General features: G+C 37.7%; 1 protein-coding gene across 1 annotated transcript in view; it reads right to left on the bottom strand.

The window, feature by feature from the left end:
- CHN2 (chimerin 2) overlaps positions 1-24,612 on the bottom strand; it is a 157,029-nt gene that overhangs the window by 75,984 nt on the left and 56,433 nt on the right. Inside the window, exons 2-3 of the mRNA XM_014894045.2 lie at positions 15,601-15,639; positions 8,281-8,336 (exon numbers count right to left, since the gene is read on the bottom strand). Coding sequence (XP_014749531.1) covers positions 8,281-8,336; positions 15,601-15,639 — 95 coding nt within the window. The remainder of the gene's footprint in view (positions 1-8,280; positions 8,337-15,600; positions 15,640-24,612) is intronic.

Genomic DNA, 24,612 nt, shown 5'->3' with positions numbered 1-24,612 from the left:
AGCCTCTGCAGATGTGACTGTTACTGTGGCACTTACTGCAGGTTGATTTCCCCTCAGCCAAGGTTATTTCCACCATTTTAAAAGACAAATTATATCCAAAAATATAATTCACTTGTTTACTTACTTGCTTGTACCAAACTTTCAAAAGAGCTTCTTTAAGCCATCCTTTCTGAGGGTATTTTTAACTCAGGTTTGTTTCCCTTCTATGACCTTGAACAAAGTGACCAGCAGCCAATAATCCATACACCAGACAAAACACTATAAACTCCAGAAGGTAGTAGAAATCTCTCACAACATGAACATCTCTATTGCTACTAAACTATAAGATATTTCTGTATATACTCAACTCTAACAAAAGATCAAGATTGAATAGGAAAAGAAAATCCAAATATTTTCTCATGCAGTAAAGAAAATATTGGTCCCCTGAACATGAGCTAAAATAAAATGAAATAAATCTTAATCAAGAAGGCTGCTGCTAAACAGTCAGGGGAGACAGGGTCAGGTTCAAACAATTTCAACAGCAAAAGCAGGAATCATCTATTTTGTTATGCAGCTTCCATTCACTCAGTAAGGGCATCATTAAATGTAAAAGGAATATCGATGTTACTGTGAATGCAGGATGAAAAATTTGAATACAACATTTAAACTCTGCTCCTTTTTTTCAAGAATGATCTGTTGAGTCATTTAAATGGGAAGAAAAATATCCCCAGCAGCAGCAGACAAATGCAGTAAGGCACATCAGTGCTCTGGATCCTTCTGTAACAACTCAAAAGTGCTAAAACATTCCTATGACACATGCTACAATAGTCCACAGTTCCAAAAAGATGTGTGCAACTGAGTGATTTGATCATTCTTGTCTTTAGCTATATGTACAGAAAGTACAGGAAGGAAGACAGAGAAATGTGCAAAGTTTCTATATTTATTCATATTAGGAAATACAAATCCATCAGTTGCTCTATACTCTGAGTTCCTGGTTTTGACTGGGGTAAGAATTAATTTTCTTCACAGTGGCTGGTATGAGGCCGTGTTTTGGATTTGTGATGAACACAGAGTTGATAACATAGAGATTTATTTTTTTTACTGCTGATCAGGGTTTACAAAGAGCCAAGGCCTTTTCTGCTTTTCATACTCCCATGCTGGTGAGGGGCTGGGGTGCATGGGAAACTGGGAGGAAACACAGCTGGGAGAGCTGAGCCCAACTGACCAAAGGGATATTCCAGACCATGTGCCATCAGGCTCACTACATAAAGTTGGGAGAAGAAGGAGGTAGGGGGGAACATTTGGAGTGATGGTGTTTATCTTCCCAAGTAAATGTTACACCTGAAGGAGCTCAGCTCTCCTGGGGATGACTGAACACCTGCCTACCCATAGGAAGTGGTGAATTCCTTGTTTTGCTTTGCTTGTGTGTGCAGCTTCTGCTTTCCCTATTAAACTGTCTTTATTTGAACCCATGAGCTTTCTACATTTTATTATCCTGATTCTCCCCCCAGTCCCACTGCTGGGGCAGTGACTGAGTGCCAGTGTGGGGCTTGGCCGCTGGCTGGGGTTAAACCAGGACAGTTCCTCATCTTGAAACTTGAAAAAAGATACCAGACACAAAGTCAGAGAGCAGAGGCAGCAAGACCACCTTCTACAGGCACAAGGAATACTGGCCTGAATTGGAACAGGCATATAAACCTGTACAAGCACATAGGTTTTTCACCTACCCTAGGCTTATTGATAAACTTTATCTAGGTCGAGATGTGAAAGAGGCTTTAATTGATTTTGGCTTGAAAACCTCTTAAATTCAACACCATGTCTAAATAAAAAGAACCAGCTTAAAAGAGTGATATGTAACAAGGATAAAAGGAAATAAAAATCTAGCAGAATAGCAAAAATCAAAAACACAGACACACACATCACGCACTTCCAAGGAGAGATGGAAGGGAGCGTGAAACTTTGCAAAGATTTCAAGCAAACCCAGAGGGATAATTAGCATGTTCATCAGTCCATAGAGACAGCTACCTACAGTTTGTGCTCATCAAACAAGTCAAAGCTTGCCATCATGTCTTCCAAAAAGATAGTTTTAACTTTTCCACTTCACAGTGATCAATAAACGCTCTGACTGGCTCATACTGTATTCCTCTGATGAAGATGAACACTAGTCCAATTTGCAAATCATAACGTACACTATTAGTAAATCAAAACTGAGGAAATTCAAGTGAAACAGATAAATCTCTTCTAGTTTTGTTTAGCTGTAACTACTTAAATGAAATATTTACTATCATGCCTGCAGAATAATTAGGAAGATTTCTCCTCCGTTCAGTAGTCAATGGACTGTTAAAATGAGAATGATGTGGCTTCGTCTGAGTGCTCCACCACCTCACTATTGCAGAAGAGAGAAACTGCAAGACTCATGGACTCTAGGAGAGATGAGATTTCTGTCAGTCACTAAAATGCCTCGGAAAAAATACCAGCAAATTTCTCTGATATGATGAATACGAGAGAATTTTAGGCAGGCAATATTCCAGCCTCCCTTCTTTCTTTCCCTTCAGCTGCAAACCACAGGCAGTCTGTGGGGCAAAATTCACTATGGAGATATTACAATAAAATGACATATTTTTCTGTAAAATTTTAAACCCACAATTTAAATTTATGTAGAAAAACCTGCAGGTAGCCAGTTTAGAGGGATGGTGGATACAATATATTTTGACATTCCACAGGGCCTCTGCACCAGTTTAAGTGAATACCCTTCTTGCCCTTTAACTATTCTCAGCCACCACCAATGCAGTCAAAATTCCTTGCTATGGGTTTCAGCTGAAGAACTTTCCTCCTTTTGTCAATGTCTATTCAAAATTGCTCTTTAGCTTCATTTGCCCACAGACTACTGCTGTGTCCTCTTTGTTTCTACCATAAAGAGGATTATAAAAACACAAAGTATCAGCAATATTATAAGAATTTGAAAATATAGGCTCCATTAAGTCTTATATTTACAAACATTTTCATTAATGAAAACAGTTTTCAGCACTATTCGGCTCATTTTCACTTAATTGCTGGATAATGGGGTCTCTTGGTGTGTCACTGTGTGTGCTCTGAGGTTTCTTTCTAAGGGAAAGATAATATAATATTCTGAATTATCTCAGATAAGCTCTCAGGACTGACAGTAAAAGACACCTCATGGCAGTGTCTGACTTTTTGCAGTAGAGTGATTTGAACAAGTGCCATGAAAATTCCCATTTACTCCCATTATTTACCACCAATTTTATGGCCAATTTCAATGCCCTATTACAGCTCTCCAGTACTTTACCACAGTATAGAAATTGTTCTTAGAAAGATGGAGGCAGAGGCAAAGCGGAAATATTCAGCTTGTAAAGGTCACTAAGTGAGCAGAATAAGGGAATTAATGGAAGACTTATTGCAAGGATTAAATACTTATTATCCAGTCAGATAAACTGTTCAAATATCTTATTAAGGCTGAATTTTAACAATCTTGCTGAAGCTTGCTTAATGACAAGCTTTTCCTAATGTAAAAGTATAAAGTATTGTTGTATCTGAAAGAAGGAGCGATAAAAGTAACCAGTGTTTTTAATATTGCAGTTGTTTAAATTATACTCTCCTAATTGCATTGCTCTCAGCTTGAATCCTATGCTTCAGAATAAACTTTGGGGAGAACTGAGCAAAGAGTAATTTGCAACAGTTCAGTTTTGGAGATGTGAAATAATCCTGTATATTTGCAGCTGGTAATGCACAAGATGGCAACAGCTTTAGAGACCTGTTAGTGACCATTTCAACAGTTGTGCTCTATGAAATGCCACTATCTATACACTTGTTTTGATAAATCTAGGTAATGGATACCCAGGGGGTCAAAACAGCTTCTGACCCTCCGGATGGTTAAAGACTCTCAGCAGTACACTCTAATATGCCATCATTATTTTAATCTCTTACAATGACTTAAGCGAAAAGTCTTTTTTTTTTTCTTTTCAGAGAACAGTCTCGCTTTTGTAATCATATTTGTTGTTAGTCAAGAAACCATAATTTTCATGCTGTAAAGGCAGAAACAATAATCTCTATCACTTCTGACACAACCTATTTGGAATTCAGAACGACAAGGAAGGCAATTAACTGACATTTTTCTACATAATAATATAAGTTAGAGCTCTAAGGCTTTGTTTACACTAGGGAAATTTAGACAAGTTTCTCAGTGTTGCTGACACTGGCTTGGCCGAGGCACTGTCAGGAATGTGAAAGGTCTAATGCAGACAAATTCACCAGCCTCAAAAATTGCTAGCAGCAATTAAGGATTTCTTGGAACAGAATGGGAATACCATTCACAGGTATGACTATTTCTACACAAATGATCCAAGAACACATGAATAAGACTCATTCCCTCTTCAAAAAATTTTTGAATGTGCCTATTGTTTAACCAAAAAATAGTCCAAAGTAAGTCACCATCCTTCCTTAATTCTTTTACTTTGTTAAAGCCTCCATTTCTTATAATGATATTTTAACTTTGAATAACCTACTCCTGAAGTACTTCTGAAATTAGGAATCATTTGACATGTTCCTTTTGAATAAAACAAAGAAGTTGAAAGCTTGAGTTATTTTCTGAGAATGTAATTTTTTCATAAGCATTTCTGTAGAATAAACCCTAAAAGACACCATGTAATATGACTTCTCACAACATGGATCAGATTGTTTGGTGCCTACCACCACATCACTCAATATTTAAAAGCTACTCCCCCATCTGAACAGTGCTTTTAAACTGAATTTTTCTATTTAAAAGCTAAATCATTAAAACACTGCTGGAAGGAATATGGTTACAAATGAGGATATTGGCAGAAATCCAATGTTATTGGGAAGGTAGGATATTCACACTAGTCTGCTGCCAGTGGTGATTAATTAAAAGATGTTGGCTACCTGAAGCCCAAATGGTTCATTCAATATTATTCCCACTGCAGGAATGCCCTGCTTTTGCTGACAAGAGATTTATTCAACCAAAAGAAGAAAAGGCAAATCATGATAGCAAAGCTCAAAGACACAAAGATATAAATGTTCATGTTTTATTAACAGTCCCAGCTTTTAGTCTGGTGGTTTACATATCAGGAGAGGTGATTTCTGTCTCCACAGTGTAGTTTATCAAGAAATCTGCACAAATTAGATGGTAGAACTGCAGAGATGTAAGGCTAAAACCCCTGTGACTGTGGAGCAACAAAGTAATGGAAGAGCAAATGAATGTGGAGAATGTAGAAGATGACAATAAAAAAGATGGAGGAATGATGAAAATGCTAAATAGTGAAAGAAAAAGAAACAACCTCCAATCCTTGTTTCTGTGTTGCTGTTACAGATTTGGTTTGCAGCAGATGCTTCAATTTCCTTGCAATCAGTGTAGAATTTTCCAGTTATGAAAGACATCTTCTCACAAACGTGAAGGATTTAAAATTATTTGCAATTTTTAGATTTTTTTGAATTAGTTTGACTTCTAAATTACACATGGAAACACCCTCAGCAAAGTCCACTTCCTATGATATGCACATGGAGAGACAAATCTTTTCCATCAGCCACACATCCTGCTGACACCTTCTCTACAGATACTGGAGAAATAAATCATTCAGTTGTGTACTAAATAACTATCGTATTTCCAATTAATATATTTTCACAAACAACACAAAATTAGATTTTAAGATCTTTCTATGTAACTGGCAAACTCAGTATTAATAAAACACCATCTTTAGTGAGGCAAGTCTGTAAAATCATCAGATGACACTGAAATCAAACTAGAATTGAGAAAAACAACTACAAAACAACCACGTTACAAACTGAGGGCTATGATAAAGGTAATAGGTGCCATAGGAACAGTCCTGAATTTCCTCTCTAAAATAATCTGTGATACTCTATAATACCACTGTGTAGTTTTCCTTTATAATACAGACTGATAATCTGAACCACATATTTGTGTATGTTGCCATCTTCTAGGTATCAGGACATCTCATCTGCCCCACCTCCCCAACTATATGCAAAATTAATGCATATCAGCAGTGTCATAGTGGTTTTTGGCTCTTGGGGCAGGGAATCTGTGTTTCTGGCAGTCTGACTGTGAACACACACAATTGAGCTACACAAAGATTCGAAATCCAAGTAACAAGAACCCAAGATGATACTTGTGGGAATTCATACTGCTTTATATACCATCCCCTAAATAGAGTCTCTGCATTTTCAGCTGTTTAACTAATGTAGAACAAAAATCCAAACAACTCAAAGTAGGATTCTGTAGTCTATGAAGCGAGCAACTGAAAATGGTTCATTAGTTAGAACCAAACCCAGACTATGTGAAAACAGGCATCTTTTGCTTATTTTGTTATGTCCTCCTTTGTCAAGTATGTATTTATTTAATTAATATGATCTTAGATTCTTTCTGCAAATCTTTAGAAGTGACCTGAATAGGCATTAAATAAGTATGATCTTTAAACATCAGGTAAAAAGGGTAATTTCAGTTGTACATAACATATCCTTGAGTTCACGGAAATAAGTTAAGTACAGCACACTCTTAAGGAGTTCACAGCTGCACATTAACTCCCCCTGTGTAAATAATCTTGTTTCTAGAACCATAATAGAATTGCTACATTACTTTGACTATTTTACCTTGATTCAAATTTTCTCTCATGGAGGCAAAATAGAAAATGCTTAAATTTGAGTTACCATAATATATTTTGGATTCAATTTATACAGATTAACTTGTATTCCCACAAACATGAGTTCATATTGTAGACATGGTTTCCTAAGCATTCAGTGCTTAATAATCAGGTTTTCTAAAGACAAGTCCTTCCTCAAAATAGTCTCAGTATGAAATAGGAAAAAAGGATAAACTATTATATCAAGAAAAGAAAGAAACTCCTCTAAGGCCGTGCTGGAAGAAAATGAATTGCTTACCTTAAAAACTCTATATTTTTAACTATCCATAATTAATTTGATATCTGTTATGTGCTATTAATTCAGTAAAAACTTTACTGTTTTACTCCTCTCCTTTAAAGAATACCAGCCACAGAGACCTAACTGTCCTTTGGTTTGCATGAGGATTTCAGAGAGGAAGGTCTTGATAAAACCTGTCAGCACATGTGCACTGAAGTCCCAGAGGGCAAGCACACTCTTCTTCTCCCCAAGCCTCGTCTTTGACAGGGAGAAAGGATGACACAAGGGTTCACCCACTCTGGCATTTCACTTGTCCTTCTTAGCATCCCGTGTATATGTCTTGGGATCATCCCAAACTGACAGGACTTGAAAACTTCCAGACTGAAGCCGAGAGCCTGCCCTCCCTGCCCTGAAACTAAAAATGCAGAGCTCTTTTAGTTAAGGCTCTGGGTGGACTCAGGTAAACTGTACTTAATTACCTGTGCCTTACTACAAAACCTCCTGCCTCACACAGAAGTGTTTTGAGACAGTATGTAAATGTTTGAGAGATGCTAGGACTCTGCTTTCATGGGCACACAGTGTGGGAAGCAGGACAGAGCTCAGGATGATGTCTGGGAGTAGAGCTGAATATCACACCAATGAGCTGCAGTTTTTATCTTCCTGCACATCATCTTTTACACCCTGTGCAATCACTTCACGTGTTTAGTATTTCTACTGCTAGTATTACATGTCTATTTGCACAGAATTTGTCTCTGACATTAAAGGAGATAAAGCTATCACAGTTTTTTTGATTGAGTAGAGACATCTACATGTTTTCTGTTACAATTCTGCCATGCAGGTTGATGAACTGACATACTAAAGCAAGCAGAAATGAAGAAATACAGAAGAAGAAAACAAGGGGACAAGATGACTCAGCTGAACCTGCAGCCCTGCGGATTTCTAAATATTCTATAATCTTCAAAGTCTCTGTGAGAGAACAGAGTTCTCTGGCTATCATTTCAGTATTTTAACTTGAACATAGTGGTTGGCAGGAAGCATTCAATAAACTGAAGCTATGTGTATCATGTTGAAACATATCACACAGACATTATTATGCAGATGAAGGAAGAAAAATACACTTTAATTTTGACAAGGAAACTCAAAACTTTGGGTAGTACACAGAAAAGGGAGTATTTGTCTAATGAAGGTGCTGCTAGTGGTAGAATGAGGCTGCCATTCCTAATTAGTAAATATTATCCAGCTTTAATTAATCAGCCTTAAGATAAATGGTTATATAAAATAATGGCATAGAAAAGTTAAAGCAAATAACACCCACAGACTGTACAAAAGACTTTTTGGTAATCATATACTGCTGACAATTCATCAGATAAAACAAGGTAGAGGAAAGGAACTGACCTCCCGAGGACAGATGATTCTCTTGGGACGTGGCGCCTCTTGTTGCAATTGATACACTGTCAAACACAAAAATGTACAGATCATTAGAAGATGGCAACATACACAAACTTTCATTCAGATGAGTCTTTTTAGCCAGGGGCCGAAAAGAAAAATGCAAATGTAAAGACGATGACAGCAAAATGAGGTATTTCAGCGTGTCTAAGTAATTTATATGAAAATTGGTTGTTGACCCGGCAAACTAACTCAAGTGATCTGTGCTTTAACTGTTAGAAGTGTTATTCTTTTTACTGGTTTTTACATTTTTATACCAGGGACGACTAGCCAGAAAGACTTACTAGGTCTGCCTCAGGATAAAATCCCACTTTTGCATATATCATGCTGTAACACCCCAAGAACAGATTGTTTACCAGTAACACCATCAGTTTTTTGGATAGGCCAAGAAAAAGTTCAATACCTTTGAATCGGTTCATCACAATCTCATAATTTATTTCAAGATATGCTGGCAATTACTGAGGAGCAAGCAAACATTCCTTTCAGAGCAATTATGCCCTATTCAAATGGTCCTGGATCAATTTTGCAAATCTTCTGAGGGCTGCAGGAAAAAGAGACCTGAGGCTAGGGGTACTTGCTGCCTGGCCCCCAGACTCCTCACTGCATGTATTTAATGAGATCCTCTCCCTCCCTTCCACTCCAGAGTCGTGAGAAGAAGCTGACATGCATGACAGTAATCAATTCCAGCACAGACAGACTGTCTCTCTGTAACTCCAGTAAAAATCCCAGAGGTTTGGATTGCCTCCCTCGAGAAAGGCCTTCTGTATACTGACCTTCTTGTATTTGGAAAGATCACATTGTGTCCATGAATTTTTTTAGAAGACTGAGTTTCCAGGACACATTCATTCACAATGTTAGTGAAGCTCAGAATTATGCCCTGAAAGGTGGTAGATTATGGGATGAATAGAAATGTCTCTAGGTTTGATAAGCACAAAAGCCTTGTTGCAGAAAGGGAATTGAAAAGGTGGGTTTTACTCCTCAGCACCTTTTCCCACCTTCTGCACCTTCTCTTTAAATGGAGCTAGAAGCAACGAAATCTGGAAAGTGGGGAAATCCTCAGTTTGCACCCAGCTTTGTCACAGAAACTCGATGGGACGTGAAAGCTTTGGGGTCTCCTGTTTTCTGATCATGTCAAAGTAGAAAAACCCATAACCTCTTATTTAACCAATCCAACCTTCATCCTTGGTTCCTTGGAGAGGCACAGAAAGACAATTCATAATTTCTTATATTCCCTACCAATTTTAATGCTGGATGTGATCTAGCTCTAAATTTCTACTAAGGATTTACTCTGCATCATTCAGCACTGTCAGATCTCCTGCTACTTTTGCACAAGATTTATGATAACTTGATAACTTGATAGTATTTTGATAACTCCATGATAAATATGGTCTTTCTTATCTCTTGTAGTTATGTGACTAAGATTCAAAGACTTCTACTCTTTTGTGATCAAACCACTTGTGTATCTGAATAAAGTGTCAACAATGTGTGAAAATTTTGTTCAAAAATCACAGATTGTTTTTTAAACCTCTGATTATTCTGGAGCCCAATATCATGATTTTAGAATTAACTTTTGAATGTCTGAAATGAGCATAACCACTGATTGAGCAAGTTAATGATGCTTAACACTAAACACATCCAAGAGGAAAATAACAACGTTTTTCTTCCCCCCATTTCCAGTGGAGAGAAGGAAATCTAAGGATTCAAAACATGGCAAGAATACGACTGCTCCTCAAGTAAATTATCTATTTCTCCAATTAATTAATTTGAATTTTAACTGGAAAATCACACGTCATAAAAATTCTATTTTTCAATAATCAAATCTGTTAAATATTGATTCACACAGCAAATTAAGCTAGTGGAGCTGTTTCTAAGACAGCTTTGGTAAGAGTGATGCAAAACAAGTTGGTCTGAAGAACACACAGGAAGCCTATCTTGTGATGTGCTACATTTTTGAGAAATGAAAAAAGCAAAGAGCTCCCTAACATGACCAAAAGGATCTCTGAGGCTCATAACACCAAAGAAGCAATGGTGGGGACAACAGTCAGCATTTCACAAAACAAAGGACGGAATGATTAACAGGAAAGGGCAGATACATACATGAAAAAAACTGGATGCTTATAGGATGTAGTGGATAAATCAGTGCAAGGATTCATGATGAGTGCAAGGGAGAAAAATCATCTTAACAACTGTATTTTGAATAGAGTGGAAAAGGTTCTGTCATTCTCAGAGAGAGGCGGGTAATCAATCTGTGTAATAATATAAACTGAGAAACATCTGATTTAGAAATACATCAGAAGAAAACATAGTAAGATCATTACTATACAAATAAATAATTACAAATTATATGCTAAATGTACTGGATGAGAAAATGGCCCAAGAATGACCAAGATTGAATATGTTTGCAAATTGGAAATGGCTTTCTCTGAAAGACAAAAAATTCAGATTTGGCCATATTAGCTTTGAATTGATAGTCACTAGACTGGCAGAAAGACAAACCAGTGGAACAATTGGAGGGAGATACAGAACCATTAGATGGAGGGAGAGAAGACAGATTGGGAGCAGAGAAAGGACTGAAAACAACCAGTGGCAATGTGGTAAGGGACACCGAGCAGCTCAGTGGGAGACAAACAGCAGAGGAGGGCCAGACAGACAGACAGACACACAGCTGCCAAGCATTCCCAGTAAGGACACACAGCAAATCAAGGGTGGAAAATTGGTGAAACAAGAGTGAAAGTTCAGTTAAGCGGAAAACAAGGAAGGCAGTGTCTCACAGACTAAGGCATTAAGGAGCAAAGCCAGTGTGACCCTACCAAAAGCTGCATCTTCCTTTAGAAAGGTCTCTGCTGTTTCTGCTTCAAATGATTGCTATAAGAAAGCCTGCTAATGGGCTATGAATACAGTGAAGTATTATGGCTAAGGTGACTTGAGAAAAATGTGCCCTACAGCTAAGTTCCAATGAGCACAGACACCTCATTAAGTGACCTCATTTTCAGAAGTGCTGAACATCCTGCAGCTCTGCCTGATCTCATTATACACTTTTTCCAAAGTGCTGGGCACTCACACGGAGGCTGACATTGTTGAGACCCCAGCACAGTCCAGGGGATGGTCAGAGATTCAGAAGGCACACGTCCCCCACCTACTTGCTCAAACAGCAAACAATCCTTGCCTTTCTGCCTCATTTTTCCCATCTCTGAAAATCTTAAAACAGAATTCAATGTATAAGACCATGGTTAAGTGAAATAATAGAAAAACACACTTATTTAATGCAGTGGCAAGCAGTGATTGACATCTGACCCAGTCAATTCCAGCATTTAGAACTGACAGGCAGGTTACAGACAAACCCACTGTGATCATAGAAAAGATGACACTCGAACATAATGATGCATTATTATTTTAGCCCTGAGAAAATTAACCTTATAAGAAGTCAATTGCATGCAAAAAGAAAATGTATTGTTACTGCTCTCAGAGAGCTGCATCAGACTGGGAGTGGTTTTTTGTTCAGCATCAGAGGCAAATGAAATGCACAGTAATAATACACATTAAATATTAGGCAAAAATCCAGCACTGCAACAGAAAAATGCAGCAGCTTCTATTTGACCCTTGAACATCTTTATCAGTTTCATATAGCTTCAGATAGCTTGCCAGCATTCATAGTATCATAATCACATTGGAACTTACAGTGTTAACAAAACTTAAATTTATTATTGAATTACTTGAGGAACATTTCTTTGAGATGTAAAGCAGCTGGTTAAAATATATCTTTCTCTCTTTTGTTCCTGTTAGAGCACGAGTCTTGTCTCAGGGGATGAAATAGGGAAATTCTGCAGTATGTTTTAGGAAGAGCTGTCTAATTCCAAAATCCAATCTGCCTAAGTAACAAAGGGGTGACATGCAAAAATCAACACTTACTCCTTTTCTGACAGGGAAGAAGGGCTACCACCCATTTCTTAATTTTTTTTCCCCATTCTGCAGTGTGTCAGGACCTCAAGCTTTCTCCTTTAACTCACCTATGATGAGTGTTCAGTGATGCTCCAGCGGAGAGGAAAAATTCCTATCATTGCTTTTATAAAGCTGCAAGAAAACATTCTGCCTTCTGTCTCAGAAGTTCCTTAGTTTTACCTCCTCATCCTCATCTCAGTCAGGCATTTTTTATCCATGTGCTGAGCTTGAACAATATGAGCTGTCCTATTTCTGCAGGATTACTCACATGCTTAATTAGGAACCTAAGTGCTTGGCTGAAGCAAAGACTTAATTTCTAACAAAAATGAGTCTCGGACACTGTGCCTATTATTTGATGAAGGACAGAAGGCAGGGAAGCTTCGTGAGGATCTGAAGCATGGCATCAGCTGATGCTCTGTGCCTTGCCACTTTGCTTCCCACCAACATTGATCTTGAATAATGCAAACAAACATTGAAGTGGCATTGACACATGACTGACTCAGCACATGCCAATCTGAACAGGGCTAAAAGGAGGAAAAGAGTGGTTCTATATCTCTTCAAAATCCAAGCACATATGTGCTGAGGCTGGAAAACAGCAATGGCTGTGCTCTTTCAGTCAAACAAATTGCCTACTCCTCCCAAGAAGCAGGTAAGGAAAGCAGGTTCTCCTCTAAGAGGACAGTGCAGTACTGGAGCAGGTTACTCACAAAGGTGGCAGAGGCTCCACCCTTGCAGGTTTTCAGGACTCAGCTATGTAAAGCCATGGCTGTTCTCTAGAGCCAGCAAAAGTCATGCTTTGAGTGGGAAGCCAGATCAGCTCACCCCAGAAGCCCTGCCAATCCACATTCTGTGATTCTTATCTGTCTTTATTTACTACCCCAGTGATGGTAAAACGGCAAAATACCATTTTCTATAATACTTCCAACATATGGCAGACTATAAAAATAAATCTGTTATTTGTTGATCTGCTTCTCAGGTAAAAATGCAATCAAACCCACTGCCTAGAGGCTGCTGCCTGCTAGAAACTTTCCAAACTTTTTCCCAGGTTCCTTCCTGTTAACACAAAATTATTCTTGCCATTTCTTTTATTGTCTGTGTCCCAGGGCTATCAGAAAAAAACTGAAAAACTTTGTGGCCTGTGAAATCTATGAGAAATTCCAGCAGTTCCTCATAAGCAAGTGAGGATCTTTTGCATTAGAAGTGTCCATGTTTTCCAAATACAGCTGAATCAAATTTGTTCATTATGTCAAAACAGGCTTGAGCTCTGAAAACTGCTGCACTTTGATTAGTATTTGTCCATGGACACATGCAACACTGTTTATTTGAATACTCTGTCTGCATAAACAGGAAAATCTGCCTTTGTTTAGAAGCTAGAAGGATTGAAGCCTTGATCTTGATGTCAGTAAAAGGCAATATAGTCACCTAAATTTATCCAGGACTTAAAATAAAAAATCGAAACTCTATGCAAAGTATCTGACTAGTATGTTAGAAAACTTTAAAAGTTATTTGGTAAAATACACTGAAAATAATTGTTAAATAGGCAGTAAACTCAAAGTGCTAAGCATGAAATATATACATAAGTTAAAACTGTCATGTGATAGGACAGCAGATTGAATCATAGACAAACATTATTGCTGGACATGACCTCTATAATTAATTTACCAGATCAGAATTCTTCTGAGTAAAGAAGCATACATTACCTACCATTGCAAAGAAAAATGTGTATCTGTGGCTAAGCAGTCTCAGCAGTAAATCTTTCTAAGCTTAAAGTATTTTCTGCATTTTGGAGCTGTGCAACTTTTTCCAAGGTCATTCATCCATGGAGTTTAGACACCGAGGCCATGATTTTGTCATTACCACAATACTGGCATCCTATATATAGTAGAATTGGAAATTATATATTCATAGACTGTTCATCCATTCTGGTGGCATTGAGTTTCTTTTTTTTCCATTTTAAAAATGTTTCCTTGGACTAAATGTAAGCTATCAGATAAAAGCGATACAAACTTTTTCACTGCATGCAGTGATCTGTCTGTAAGTAAAGGTATGTGTTTATTTCCTGACTTATTAATGAAAACTTACTGCCAAAAAGGAAGTATCTGTCATTTGAAATGCTGGTCTTCTCAGAGTCAATGGGAGCTTTTGCATTGATTTTGAGTAAGCCAGGTTCCTCTTTTTTTAAAAAAAATCACTCAATTGTCTGCCTCTTTTCAAGTACTCAGCAAAGAATGCTGGAATGGTCCAACACTCTTGCTTACTTTTTAGGAGATTTCTCTTACATGTTCAAAACATTACAACAACAACAACAACAACAAAGTATCTAGAAAACAGTGTTCTGAGAAGCAAGTTCTATAATTTAATGGTATATTCAAATTTTGGTTGAAAAATTCCCAGTCCATTCTGGGGCAGAATGTCATTCTCAGGTAAAACAAAGGTGATGTCTTTGAAGTCAGCAAGACAGTTTAATGTGCATGTAAGTGAAGTCAACAAGTTTATTCTAGTCTTTAAAATTACACATGTACAAGCATGTAGCTACTGTGATCATTGTCTTTTTGTAGTTGCATTTTGGTAATGGCACTGCAGTGAATTTGCCACAATAAAAGAGATGACTTTTACTTAGAATAGTTCTGTATCTGAAAACAAAAAGAATAAAACAGCTCTCTATACCCAAAGCTACACTCTTATTAAAGTTCCAGGAAGGATTTAAAATAAAAAGATCAAATTTAAAGGCCATCCTTAATAAGGGATTTAAAAGCCAATATTTTGTCTTAGATCTGTGCTACTCTATTAGAAAATACATTTGGAACAAAGCAAAAGAGCATAAAATATGCACTTCTGCACTGCACTCTATGTAAATGATTTTTCTAAAGGCAGACAGGAAGGTTCAAAGAGCTGATAATGCTGTCTCCAACTTCTAAACCACCACTTCAAAAATCAGCTTTTATTGCTAAGGATCAAAAATATTATTATCTTAAAGTGATTTGGTGACCCATATAAAAAGACAAGTATTCTCAAGCCTGACCTTTAGTAAATATACAAAGCATTAACCTCTACCTCTCAAATCCTTCCTGAAAATCTCAGCAGAGAAACCATGAAACCCAGGAGCTGCACACTTGTAATGCAATGGGGGGAATCTGGCACACATAAGCCTGCTGCCCTTGCTCCATGGAAATCCATAAAAGTTCAGGTTTTGCTGCTGTCCCATACAATAATTTGTACAAGCATCTAGTACACTTATGTCCTTTTTCCAAACAAAAAAAGAGAAAAGACCTAACAGTGACTGACACCTTGATAAGGCACTAAGATTATTCAAATTGCTTGTATACTCACAGTATGATTTCCATATTGGAGGCTGGTATTCTTCAGCATCTAAAATAGAAACAAAAAGGGAGAAAGAAGTCAGTCATTTGGCCACTGGGTCAAACTGTCAGCATGCATTTTTCTACTGAGAGACCTCTACTTGTCAGCAAAATTCACATTTCTTTCCCAAGAGAGATGATAGCCTATTTACAGTACAGTTTGCTATGTGAGAGAAGAATACAAATTTCAACCACTTGTGGATCCAATGTGCATTTCCCAAATTATTCAACTGTAAAAGAAATTAATTTTTGACCAATTTGCAATACTCACCAGTATTTTTAAAACAATTAACTTGGCTGGTAACCACATTATTTATTTGCTTTACCTGGCATGATAAACAGGTAAATCACTACTGGTTTTCAATGTAGTTTCTAACCCCACTAGTAAGATTTGAAAACGAGCACCAACAAATAACACATGCTGGGGCTAAAAAGATGCACAGCTTAGGTTGGACTCGGATGCACAGACCTGACAGTTTCAATGAGAGTCAATTACACTTCTTGAATGCACTAGCATATGTAATTGGCCTATTTTCCAGAAGCTGAATACACAAAAACAATATGAAGAAGATAGAAAAAGACTGCAAAAACTGTCATTACAAACAGGTTACACTATTGTAACATTATTGACTAAAGTGGCACAAAGAGTTGTCTTGTTAGTGACCACTCCACGGAGAGGTTTCCAGCTCTCTGCAAGAAAGCCAATTTCTGTAACCTATAAAAATCCCAGCAGAAGCCAAGCTGCAGCAGAAGGAGCACCACCAGCGACAAAAGGTGGAGTACTGGATGCTGGCTTGGCTCTGAACTTCCATGCTGCCAAAAACTTTAGAGTCATTTACCATGGGTATGTCATTAACTTGCCAAAACTGTGCAGGTTAATTAAGGTGTTTGTTGTTTACTAAACTTCTGCTTAAGTTATGCTAATATAATTCCATTATAGTTGCATAGCTCATGCTCCTTGTCTATTTACATTCACACAACTGCTTTAAATATGTCCCTGCAAAAGTCTGTTTACTAAGAGTGTTAATCACTAACTACCATCTGCCACTTTTAACTCTATTGTTTTAGAAGAGGATAAATCTAGCAACAATCACAGTTACTGCCTGGAATAGCACCCTGCAACAATTTGTAGATATGTCGATTGGGAAACCCATTCGGTTTCAGTTTCAACTGAATCCACCTCACAACTTTGACAAAGTTCAAAACACTCCCAGACTGAGAGAGTTTTACTGTGCTGTGGCAATTCAAGAGTAATTGGGTTGCAAGCTCATTATGCAGAAGACTTATTTTAAATTATATGAGACTATTCATGAGACGAATGAAATTTATTCATGAAAGGATTGATTTGTTCTCTTCTCAAATTATAATACATCTATTGCTTCACATATAGTCTACCGTCACACCATAATGTTGTGTATTAAATTCTTCTGCCACTACTTCTGTGCTACTGCAAGAGAATTTCTGAATTTTCTTCTTCACTTACTACATTTTTCCAATAGAAGAAACACTGAGAAAATGCAAAGTATCTTATTATCTATACTTGTGACTTCAGATAAGAAAGTAATAGAGGGAGAAACAAAGAAAAACCAAGGAGTATCAGCTGTTGCTTTAGTCTTCCAAATTAATTAAAAAGTGCACAGTAAATTCAACAGTGAAAGCTGATGTACAAGTGGCTGTAAAGTGCTTCATTAGCTGGAGACAGACTGCTGGTAAGGAAACACTGCAGCCGAGATGGAGAATCATCCAGGAGTTAAATCACAATATAAAACTCCCAGTGATTGCATTTGATTTGTCACAGTTATGAATCTGTCAGCCCCAGAAAACGTGGACAGAACCATTCCTCAGTAGCTGAAATAATTGTAGAGGACAGCACACTCGGAGGAAAGCCATGTGCCACCAGCTCCACATTCACCATTTACAAGGACTGCTACATCCTCGGTGATCCCTTCAGCTGAAAGCATGTCCCTAAATCACAGGGAACAAAATGCCATAGTGACAGTACTAATAGAGTTTATTTTCAAGCTATCATGCATTTGATGGCACCCATTTGTAGGAATAACTAGTTTAAATACATCTTGGAGACAAGGGTCATGGTTGAGGATCAGGGAGAGATCTAATGGAACCCAGATAGAAACCTCTTACTTCCTTTGTGGCAGGAGGCTGCTGGGCTGCTGTTTAGACAACTCTCATCCTTGTATGGCAAAGTCTTAGGATTCCCATCCTGGTTGACCAGATTAGACTGGACTTCAACCATTCTTAAGTCAGAGGTCAAAAGAGGAAAATCCTGCCTGAGCAGATTTGATAACTACTATTTGGCCTCTTTGAAATTTCTGGTCTTCAGTACTTTGTATTCCTCTGTATTACACAGCAGCTTTAATCATTAAATTGTACTCCACTCTCCGTCACTAAACTTTACAGCAGTTCTGGCTCACAGAAGTTAGCAATACAAGTTTGGGTGGTTGGCTCAGTTACTACAGGACACCTCAACTCACACACAGCTTGTGCTTTCAGTTCTGCACATGGTAATGGTCTCAGCAAGGACAACAGACCTCAGTTTCGAGCCACTTAGCAAAAATCAATCAATCAGACTTGACACAAATGAAAAATGCCCTGCGTTGATGTCTCATGAAATGGTATCTCTCATATGAACTTTGATCGCAATGACTATCAAAACTGACTGGCAGCGTGGGGAAAAGGGTTCACTGGGGCACTCTCAGGTGATAAGACAAGTTCTTTCCTACTGCTCTTTTCTTGAAGGGTTCATATATTCTACAGTGACTTCTTGTCTAGATTCAGAAAATGTGCCAGGTCAGCTTGAAAGCAGTTGTCAAAGGAGAAACTCAGATCACAAGATGAGTAACAGCTCTGAAAAACCCAGCAAAATATCCCAAGGTCATCTGTGACATGCTTTTCTGAATGTCAGCATAAGAAAAACTCACTGTAAAAGAATTACAGAATGTCCAGTTAAGGTATTTTTAAAATTCTTTAAAGTCTTCCCAAAACTGTATCATAAATGACCTTGGCCAAACCAAAAAAGCTTGGAGTGCTTACTGCAAAGATTAGAACTGGCAAAAAAAGCATGAGAGTCTTCCACAAATAATATTACAGGCAACACTGTTAACTAAAAGCTTTGAAACATACTGGCTGAGAAAGTGAATATTTATTAAACCTAAAAAAGTACTAGAAGTAAGTTGTATGCTAAACAGAAGAGCAAAAGGAATTCAGAATGCTGACTCTTGAGGAATATGACAGCTATGAGAAGGTTTCTCATAACACAAAATTGACAAAAAAAATATATTGGAGAAAATTGTCAAACTAAAAATGATACTTGGAACTGGAAAATGGGAGTAAGGAAAAAAAAAGGTTATTTCTTCACTTTATTTGCTTTACTCTTCACAGAGCAGAGAGGAGGAAAAGGATCTTAGGAAAAAATACTTTCCTAAAGCTGATGGAGCACTTAAAGCTGAGTAAGTGTAGAAAGACTACAGTAAAGACTGAAAAGTTGGTAAAGCTTTAAGCAGACAGATATAAAGTAAAACTGTGTAAAATTATTCTGTGATTCTGTCATTTTTTTCAAAGAAACATGAAGACAGAATACAGTATTACTGCCAATAGTGAGTAATAAAGGTTTAATACATTACTCAGAGCTATTATCAAGCAATTTCTGAGAAATGATCTTACAGTAAGTATATACTAGGTAAAGTTATCAATGAACTTCAACCCTTGCTCTTCACTGGGCCTGGCCCTGTACCAAAGTGACACCTTCCTGGATGTAGTTGTGAAAGACATAGGAATGACAGAATTGCTTTTTACTTCTTCCTTGTACTTTGTGAAAATGATGATGTAATGCCAACACGTGTGGGTTTGTGCTACCAGCACCAGGACTGACTTGGCTAAAGCAGATCTAAAAAGAAATTAAGTTCAAAGTGATTCTTCTGACTATCAAGACTGGTAATGCACTGAAAAGTGTAAACTCTGTTTTACAGGAAAGCCCACAAATTATGCCACATGAATCAAATATTTCTGACTTATAAGTAACATTTCTAAGCATAAGGAGAACAGTAACAAATATCCATATTGTAGCTATTTGCCATGCTCAGTTCTAGATATGCAAGAAAGTATTAGTGATTCCCATGACAGTAAAGAGCTAAGCAGGCTAACAGCAGGACAGCTGCTAAAGGGGAACTGTCACTATTTGCTGATTTCTTATAGTCTCTATGAAAAAAGAGCAAAGATTTTCTTCTTTTTTGCCTTTGTCTTTGCTAAAAGATTATAAAAAATATTTTGTAGTTCTTCTTAGACGAACTGCCTCAGCCTAGATTCTCTGCCACCATTGTCTGAATTTTGGACTTCCTTTCCCGTAACAACTAATTTTAAAACTATGACCTGCATGTGCAAGGAAAGACACTTGTGTGTGAGGAAAAGCCAATCTGGAAGCCACTGTTTTACTGGCAGAGTGCAGATAAATGATTCACCGGATGAACAAGTCTAGTTACTAATTTTTTTAATCTTCTATTGTTATTTTAGGACCAAGACTAATAATTATGAGTATTTTAATGTCTTTTGTATATTTCCTTTAAAGTGTTTTTTCACAGGTTTACCACGTACACGTTCTTATTTATAGCTTTGTTTCCAAAACATTAAGTTAGCATATATTATTAAATACATTTTTCTTATTTTTATATATGTAATTATATATAGAAAACTGCTGAGTAAGAGCTTCTGTGAAAGATAAACAGCGTTTGCACTCTCTATGGACATGGTTTTTAAAATATTTTTCTTGATACAGAGGGAATTTTATTATTTGATTTATATAGTTGAATTCAATTCGATTGAACTATAAAGCGGATGGCCATCACAGAACCATAGAATGGTTGGGGTTGGAAGGTACCTTTGGAGGTTAGGTGATCCAACACCCCCTTCTAAAGCATGGCCACCTATAACCACATCCAGGCAGCTCCTGAGTATCTCCAAGGATGGAGACACCACAACCCCACTGGGCAGCCTGTGTTTGGTCACCCTCACAGTGAAGAGGTGTTTCCTGATGCTCTGACAGAGCCTCCTGTGATTCATTTTTGTGCCCATTGCCACTGTTAATGTCACTGGGCACCACTGAAAAGAGCTGGCTCTGTTCTCTTTGCACCCTCCCTTCAGATTCTGATGCACTTTGGTAAGATTCCCCTGAGCCTTCTCTTCTCCAGGTTGAACAGTCCCAGCTCGCTCGGCCTTTCCTGATAGGAGAGATCCCCCAGCCGTGTAACACCTTTGCAGCCCTTTGTAAGAATCTCTCCAGCATGTCCAGAGCTCTCTCACACTGGGGAACCCAGCACTGGACACAGCAATCCAGCTGTGGCCTCATCAGCACTGGGCAGAGAGGGAGAATCACCTCTCCTTTGACCTGCCTGCAATGCTGCTCCTAATTGCAGCCCAGGACCCCCCCTGCCATTCCAAGGGAAGGATACACTGCTGGCTCATTTTGAACTTGGTGTCCACCAGAACCCCCAGGTCCTTTCCTGCCAAGCAGTTCTCCAGGTGGGTGGTTCTTGGCATACACTGGTGGATGGAGACTAAAGTGAAAGAGTAATAAGGGGGATTCTTTAGGGGGCATCAGCTATTTTCTGACACACAAAGCATAGATCCATTCTTTAGTTTCCACTCTGTGATAAAAAAATACCAATTACAGAAACTCATTTTCTCCTTATCTGATCCCCTGCTGGCTAGTCTTGTCCTGGGGAAAGCTGGTTTAATTTATTTTGCCCTCTCAACAATTAATACAGACACATACACAACGATGTCACTTTGCAGTCATTTTGCAAACCACTTTAAATTGGCATGCTTTTCTAAGTTTGATGGCACCCATCTGGCACACACTTTGGACACCGTGATGACTTCTATTACATACGGTAACTACCCTTACAGGCACATCTAGCCACACTAAGAAAGAATACTCTTATTTTTTAAATTGCAAATAATCATACTGTCAAATAAGTCCCCCACTCTAACTCCTGAAAAGTCACTGCTACTGTGAAGAGCAAAATTAACTCTCTTGAAGTTAATAATAACCAATAGAGCTGCTGAAATATTTCAGCATGTCAAAAACTCTGTTTAATGTTTCATTCAGAACGAATACTTGCCCATGGAAGACTGAGCAGTTGCCAGCTTTATCACTGAACTTTCTCATCACAAGTATATGGACAGCTAAAATATGGAATGAGACTTCAGTTCTTGTGTTAATGAGGCACTTTAGCTTTCAGCATAAGGTACAGAAATGATCAAACTGTTTACTTGCAACGCAGTTTATAATTGGTGTATTAATTCAGATGATGGGAGCTTCCCACTGAGCTGTTCTCTACTGAAAAAAAATATTAAAAATCAGCAATAGTGTGTAATTTAAATGTCAGAAAAAGCTCACAAAAGGGGTGGAGTTCTCTCTCACACAGCAATTAGACTGAAACTGTAAGCTTTTAATAACCACAATATAAATTGACAGCTATTTTGTATCTTTTCCTTTTGCCTACCACAAACTTGCTATTAGAAGCTCCTGCTCTGAAGGTAGATCATTTAGCCAGTTCTACAAATCAGAGTCATTCCAAATTGTGCTCTCTCCTGCTTCTGCTACAGATTTCAAAACTGTACCTGTCCACTGATAGACAGGTGATCAGTCCCTGGTTGCTTTTGTTTAATGCACATGTCTGTTTTACTAAAATGCAGGTGAAAGATCATGCAAATAGATATATGTAATAATTTAGAAGAGTTACCAAGTATCAAATAAAATATGAGTTTGAAGTAAGTGAGTTATTAGGCACGTACTTCAACAGATCACAGGAGGTTTGAATTTTTTAAATCCACACCTAAATTTGTAGAACAAAATTATAAGGAGCCGTGTTCTGTAGCTGGTGAGGGGTGTTCAGCCAGCTATGACCATCAGATTGGAGCAATATCCCATTAATTAAAAAATCTGCCTCTGTATTCTGCATAGATTTAAAGATAATTAAAAGCATTGAAAATATAATTTTAAAGTTGGAAATTGAGAAAGAATAATCAGAGTTCTCAATAGGAATAGGAGAAGTGAAAAAGTGAAGGGTATCTGTACAGTTGTAGTTTTCAAACTCTTTAGGAATCTGGTCTTTCTTAGGGCCCAAAAAAATAGAATTAAACAAGTTCTTCCAGACTGCATATCCAAGAAGCTGATAGGGATCTAAGTGAGCTGATAAAAATATTCCCAATGCTTTAAATATTTCCTGGGAAATATGCAAGATTTAAGGGTGCAGAGGAGTAATCACACTACCTAATCTTAGACAGGTAGGTCCTTTTTAATGCTGAATCACACTGAATCTATTGCCCTTGGATGGCATTTAAGAACCTACATAATCTAAGTGTTCTGAAAAGTTTATTTTCCCCAGAGCAATAATGAAGAATTTCCTTATTCAGATTAATAAAAATCTGTGTCTAAGAACTAGAAAGGTAGCCAATGAAAAATCATCAAAAATACCTGCTTCCTTCATTTTCAAAAAATCTGTTGTAGTTATTAGCTGCCATTAGATTTAATCTGAACCCTAAAAATTACACCAAAATGATTGTTATCATTCTCTGTTTTAACACTAAGGCCAGTGTAATTAAAATCTAACACAGTTATTTTCACCTTTTCATGTTTTTAACCTATAAACCAGAGGCATCAAGGCATTAAAATGGGACCATCAGAGCTCTGCCTAACTGAGAGATTGGACATATTTTTAGGAATAAACACATGACATAAGTTAAATCACATCACATTAGCAGACCTCCTATCTTACACAGATATACTTTAGCTTCTAACTAATGACCAGTTAGTTCCTGGCTGAAAATCAAAACCAGATAATCAGCTGGCATATCTAAGTGTAGTTCTGCTGCAGTAATTTTATCACTGTACAGGATATGGAAATCCATTTCCAGTCATTTACTTACTGCATCCTAAAACTAGCCCCCACCAACCTTCCAGCCAACGATCCCTAGACTCAGCAAAGCAGTTCAGGCATGGTAGGAAAGAGCATGTGACAGAAATAACTACAATAATGCCAACGAATTGCATTAAAATGGTCGCCATGAAGTATTTCAATTAGAACATTTATGTTGAAGTATTGCCAGCACATTCCCAGTTCCAGAAATTCACTCATACATTGACATGATATTCATTTATCTGGCTCATCAAAGGAGCCAACACATTCCCTGAAAACTTATTAACCTTTAGCAAAGTCCAAATCATTGCTTTTGGTAACTCTGTTATTTTTGACATGAGTCATTTTATCATCTCTCTGAGCAAGGGCTTGTCTGTTCTAGGATGTGGGCTGCCCCAGTCCTGCAGCTGACTGTGAGGCTGTTCATCAGCTGATAGAGATCATCCCCATCTGCTCCATGTAGCCCTGCACTTGCCCCTCTCTGGATATAAATATTTCTAAAGACTGAAACTGCATACTTGAATGAAATGGAAATCCAGTAATTCGTCTCAGTCATTAGAAAAATCGCAAAATGTGTTGCATTCAGTGTAGGGGCTGCACATATCCAAGGGACCTTAATGAACTCTGTGGCCTAAACACACCTTCAAGCTTTGGACATCAGAGGTGAGAACTATCCTGTCATTCAGAGCAGGCATAATGATCTGCTGAAGAATAAAACCTTAGCAAATAATTAGATTTTACTTTGGCTCGCTTTACAGGTCCTGCAGTATTGCTGCAGTATTTGCAGCAATTTGTATAATTTGTATAATGCTTATACATTAAAACATGAAAAACAGGAAAACCTACCTGCAAAGCATATTTATCATTCTCACAGTTCTTGGATAAAACTTGGTCTAAATGGGGCTTCTAGGATAAGAAGCAACACTGTACCAATATACTTCTTCTGTTAGAAAAATGTGACGCTATTAATCACATTCTTTGATGGGCAGTTTTATGTAAGTGTATCAACTATGTTCAGGGCTAACAGAATTATTACTTTATGTGAAGTT

This window comes from Sturnus vulgaris, chromosome 1, assembly GCF_052056855.1.
Source record: "Sturnus vulgaris isolate bStuVul1 chromosome 1, bStuVul1.hap1, whole genome shotgun sequence".
NCBI classification, from domain to species: Eukaryota; Metazoa; Chordata; class Aves; order Passeriformes; family Sturnidae; genus Sturnus; species Sturnus vulgaris.
The sequence above is the reverse complement of the archived record's forward strand: the minus strand, read 5'-3'. Positions and strand labels throughout refer to the sequence as shown.